Here is a 5,797-nt window from a genome sequence, read left to right on the forward strand (position 1 = left end):
GTGTGTGTGTGTGTGTGTGTGTGTGTGTGTTAAGCTGCAGCGGGATGAAACCAGCAGGGATGGTAGCCTGTAAGACGGGCCTTCCTCGTGCTCAGACAGCAACAGCTCACAAAAGGGACGGAAAGGCTGCAGACAGAGGCTTATGTGCTGTTTCTACATCTCTCCCCCAGAGCACTGTAACTGGAAGGGGACTCAGGAATAGATCACAATCACTGGCCAGCTACAGATGTCAGCCTTTCCCCCCGCTTCACCTCCCTCTCCTCAGTTTCTGTTCCTCTGAAAGACTGCCTTCCAAATCTATTTGGAGGGGTTTTTTGATCTCCCAATTCAGTTCAGATTTGGTGATCTGTCCTCTGAATTGGACCAAATCTTCTCTGAATCAAATCAGCGACCAAAGCTTCACATGCTCCCTATTAACTGGGGTCTTAATGAGTAGCTTTTATTGTCCTAGGGTAGAAATGTCCCCAAATAAACACTATATGTTTTGTATAGGAAAGCATTTAAGTCGTCAATACAACTTTACAAGGAAATAGGTGAACTTTTTTTGGCTAAATTTTCCACAGGATCTCAGTGGATCTGAGAATCATGATTCTGGGTGATGCTCAACTGAACAGACTGCAGTTGCCCTCTTTGGGTACAGGTGGCCAATGTATCACCGAACGCATTTGCCTGTCAGTAAGAGTTCCATATAAATCTCTCTACAGGCACAATCTTCTTCACTGTATCTCCAGTCCAACCTTTCTATATGGCCCGCTCCCAATATTTTGCACAGGTCAGTGCTTCTGGTGCTGGTGTTGCCAAACCTTGTGGGGTGCCCTGTGGTGCTACAGGACATCTCAGGAGGTGGTCTATGGTTTACTTCTCCTGACAAACACACTGGTCGGTTGTGTAGAGGCTGCATGATTTCATGAGCAAGTTGCATTTACCAAGACCTGCTCTCAAATTGTTCAGGCTCTGCCATGTGTGCCATTTGTAACTGGAATCAGATGCTAACTCCTCACTGTGAGTAATGTGTCGCTAGCTGCATTCAACAGCTTTGTTGCCTAGTTTCTCCCACTCTTTTTGCAAGAGGGTAGTTCTAGCCACTTTCAGTAACGTGGTCAATGATAAGGTAGAGGACAAAAAGTTATTTCTCAATGAGATACAATGGCACGCTGGTTGCTGTCCATATAGCAGGCTGCATGATAGATATCTCCCCATGATGCATCCTAGACAATTTCTGGAGGGTCATCTCTGAGAAGGCCAAATCTATCAACCACTCCAAACACCAACCTGGTACAGTGATATGGCACTTCCAGCATCCAAAGGGAGAATTGTATTGCAGGTACAACTGCTTTGAAAAGTTTAATTCAAAGTTGAGAAGACTCTAAAAACGCTATAGCTACTAAAGACTAAAGTAGTTGTAGTTCATTATTATTCTTTGCATACTTCTATCCTTCCTCCCTTGCTTCCCCTTTCATTCCTTATACTTTGTGATGGACATATGTCAATCTGAAATACATGCAACTGATAAATATGCATTTTGGGCTGCAATTGGGAAAAACCCCAATAACATAGCTTAAAATAAAATATAACAAAGAGTTCTACATAATTTTCCTGATTACTGGAAAAAATAGGTAACTTAGCCATGATTCAAAGTTTGCATATCTGCAGAAGTTTGCTGCAGATTACCTGACCAAATATAAAGTTTCTAACTTGGAAAGATGCCATATGCATTAATTAGATGCAAATCTAGACAGGAAAAAAACAAAACAAAAACCTCAAGACGTATCTCAGACATAGTGGAACAACTACTTTCATCGCCATAGAAACATAGTTTAATAGGCCATATATGACTAATTTGCATGAAAAGTAAGCAGTGTGCTAAATGAAGGTTCCATTTGACCAATAAAGTAGTTGAATGCTTTATGGATTTTCACAACCATAAAACTATGAGACAGTTATTTCACGCTAGAAAAAGAATAACAAAATATTTTGGAATTCTCTGAAAAAGCTACTTCCTACACTCCAAGCCAAAAAAACTTAAGACTATTTGAAAGATTCTATGAATCTAGGCTCGCTAAAGTTGAGTAAAGAGCAATGACAGCTTTGCTAAAAAACAGTCATAGTCCAAAGAAAAACTCATTTAAAATGACTTTTAAGATAAATTTAAGCCTTATTTCAAGCATCATGTCAGGCCTAATACTTTCTATAAGCACAGAGAATCTTGCAATAAACATAGCAAATGAAAAATTGTAAAAAGGCTGTGTTTCAGGAAAAACCCACAAAAGGCACTTCAAACTGCAGTCACGAATAAACATTATATATTTTGTAGCTTTAGATAAAAGTATGGAACTAGGGGTGTACCAATAAAGATTTTCTTGGCCGATACCGATGGCCAATTATTTACCAGCCATATTGGCTAATACCCATCCGATAGTTGATTTACAGGAATGCAGCTGGCAGCTTGGAGAACTGTGTCTGGACGATGAGTTGGGGGAGAGGGAGGGGGCAGATTGAGGCCCCCATGGTGAAGGAGGAAGTGGGGCAGGGGCTGCTCTGCCAGAGTGGTGAATGCGGCCCTGGGAGCTGCATGAATCCGTGGGTGGCATGATGGGGGTGGGGGGAGAAGCACTGAGGGCATGTGCCCCCCACATCTGTGTGGGATGGCCCCATGGGAGGCTTGTCCAGGGGACAAGGGCAGGCTGTCCACTGTGGACTCAGGGCCAGGGGCTGTGCTGGTCTCTTCCCAGTGGTGGGGCTGGGCTCTGAATGGGTGGGAGTGGGGCAGGGTGGGCAGTGGTGCTGGGAGATGTGGCTATAGGGTGGGCTATAACCACCTCAAAATTCCCAGTAGCCACCCCTCCCAGTACCCGAGCACAGCCCTGGTCCAGCCCCTCCACTAGGAAGAGGCTGGCACAGTACCTGGCCCTGAGAGGGTAGCCCATCTCCACCCCATGCACAAATCTGGGGGGCACATGTCCCCCGTGCCTCCTCCAGGGTTGCGTGCAGTGGCAGGGAGCCGCCCCTCCTTTCCCTCCCCCCTCATGGGTTCATCCCATTCCCGAGATTGCATTCACAGACCTGGTAGTGTCTCTGCCTGCCCTACTCCCTCCCTCACTGTGGGGTCCTTGATCTACCCCCTCCACCCATACCCCTTTCCTTCCCTCTGCCCCTTCCCGCACACAGACTTACCGGATGGACACTACTCTCCAAGCTGCTGGGCTGCATTCCTGGCTGTGTGCATGCTGCGTCTGCACACACACGCAGCATTTAGCGGTCATATTAATCAGCTACATAGGCCAAAATAAGCTGATTGCTGATAATGTATACTTTTCTTTTATAGGTGCCAATCCAATATGTGACCAATATATTCATAGACAGAATATTGGTGCACCTCTACACGGAACAGATATTTAAATCTTTAGGACTATTAGCCTCATTTTGTTTGTCATGCATGCTAACAAGAGGCAGTATTTTTTTTATTTGCACACATGCAAAGTGGGCTGAAACTTTAAGTTAATAGACACAGAAAAGCCAGTATTTTACACTAGTAATTAAGGGTAAAAAAAGAAACCTCAAAAGACTAATATTGTTACTATATGATGACTTGCTTCAAACTAAGGACTTTGTATACATTTTATATTTAAAAACAATGAAACTGAGGAGATTATGTAAAAAAAACTCTTTGAAATTTGCAGATCTGCTATTTGATACCAAAGTTCTATTGAGCCAAATTTGATGGTAAACCAATGTTGAAAAATCTTTTAGTATTACAAACAGTATAAATTATGAGTAAGTATTTTGGGGCTAATGTTTCTTATCCATTAAAAAGGGCCACACAGTTGAAACATACATAATTTAGTGATATATGCTTAAATGGCAGTTCACATACATACCACTCCAACGTGGGGGACCTAGAGAACAAAGGTTACAAGTTACTGTACTCCGAACCTATGGTAACTTGGTCACCTATGGCATTTGGTCACCAAATCATTTACCAAGAAGCATGAAATTGTTACAGTTCCAACTGTATTAATACCCTGGAATGACCTGGATAATTTTTGTACCTTTGATTTTAGCAGTATATTTTCAGCAGAATAATTATATTACAGAATTTAATGAAAAGACGGAAACTTGAAGAAGATCTTATGGTCAATAACAAATCGCTCTGCTACTCCAGCTAAAAGAATACCTCTTCTTAAATATTTATAAAAGTTTTGTATGCCTCTGGCTGTTAGAAGGCATATTATACAGTACTGTTGGAATATACAATCATTCAAACTTTTCTCCTCTATATTTGAAGTGTCATCGATGTATTTTTTTTTGGATTGAGAGCAGCAATCCATTTACTGAATCAAGATAATTTATAATCTTTCAAGATCCATAAATAAAATATGTAATGGATGCTATTTAAAAAAAGCAAACAGATGGAATATATTGCATACCTCTGCAGTCAGTGAAAATGTTACTAGAAATTACATCTGACATGCAAATCAATATCATTGATTAAGATAAATATTTTAGAACTATATGCACGGGGAAAAAATTAGACACTTTTACATAGTGAATTTATGTTATATAGAAGTGCCTTATTACATTAAAGCCTACTTCTATTACAATATAGAACCTCAGCATCAGTAAAATTCCTTCTCATCCCAACATTAACACACACAGAATAAACACACCCCTCCAAAATAGCTTAAGCACTTAAATGAATTAGTAAATGGAAATTCACCTTGTCTCCGCAGCTCATTTTTAACAGCTTCTACTCCTCCTGTTTTTTCAATGAAATCATATATGACCTTTGAAGTTTCTTTGTCTTTTAGTTGAGCCTCTGAAATTCCACACAGATCAAATAGTTTTTTCAGTTCTGGGTCCAAGTTGTTTACCTGCAAGTCATACATATTAATGCAAGAGCTTATGTGTGGCTACCATTTTCAAATCTGAAGAAAGATTCTTATTTTTTACTTGAAAACTTTGCTCAAAAAACTCCATGTAGTTAAAAAACCAGCAGAATAAAAATTAATTAGACTCAAACAAAGCACATATTTCTGGACCAAATTCTTCCATAGGAACTGACCATTTCTGAAATGAAAATAAGTTATTCAGCCCCCAAAAGTATTAGCTAACCTTTACAAATATCACCCCCATCTTTAATAGTTTCAGTAGTTTTTCCAAAGTTCTGCAACATCACAATGATCATCAACTGGATGGAACACAGTGGAATTTTTGGCATCTGACATACTTAACACAATTTGGATGAAAAACCTATCCTTTAACCATTCGTAGAGGTTACTTACATCAAAGCCTGTGTTTGGATCCCAACCAACATGTCCAATGTGTCTGAAAGAGAACAAAAAAAGAAAATTTCAGTCCACATCAAAACCATGATGATTTTGTGGATTCCAGAAAATCTGGGTTCAATGCCAGGCTGACATTCCGCTGAGACAGCAGGACCTCCTGAAGTCCTTGAACTCTCTACTTTGTCAAGTCTATGACATTTCCTTTCCTCCCCACAGAGTCTTGTTAAATGACCAGTGCTCTCCTACTTTCACTGACCTAGTGGCTAAAATACTAAGATACATGCAAGTCAGGGGAGAAACGAAAGAGGGGGGGAGGGTTGCATTTTATGTAAAAGATCTGTATGATTGCTCAGAGCTTTAGTATAAAACTGGAGATAGACTGGTTGAAAATCTCTGGGTTAGGGCCAGAGAGGAGAGCAACAAGGGTGATGTTATGGTGGGTGCCTGCTATAGGCCACCAGACCAGGATTTCATAGATTTCATAGACATCAGGGCTGGAAGGGACCTCGGGA

The 5,797-nt window shown here is 40.8% G+C and overlaps 1 protein-coding gene across 1 annotated transcript in view; it reads right to left on the reverse strand.

Moving 5' to 3' along the window:
• WASL (Wiskott-Aldrich syndrome like) overlaps positions 1–5,797 on the reverse strand; it is a 75,441-nt gene that overhangs the window by 7,877 nt on the left and 61,767 nt on the right. The window contains exons 7-8 of the mRNA XM_019543453.1: positions 5,283–5,325; positions 4,718–4,871 (exon numbers count right to left, since the gene is read on the reverse strand). Of these exons, the coding sequence (XP_019398998.1) occupies positions 4,718–4,871; positions 5,283–5,325 (197 nt within the window). The remainder of the gene's footprint in view (positions 1–4,717; positions 4,872–5,282; positions 5,326–5,797) is intronic.

Source organism: Crocodylus porosus, unplaced genomic scaffold, assembly GCF_001723895.1.
Source record: "Crocodylus porosus isolate Cpor-Errol unplaced genomic scaffold, CroPor_comp1, whole genome shotgun sequence".
Lineage (NCBI taxonomy): Eukaryota > Metazoa > Chordata > Crocodylia > Crocodylidae > Crocodylus > Crocodylus porosus.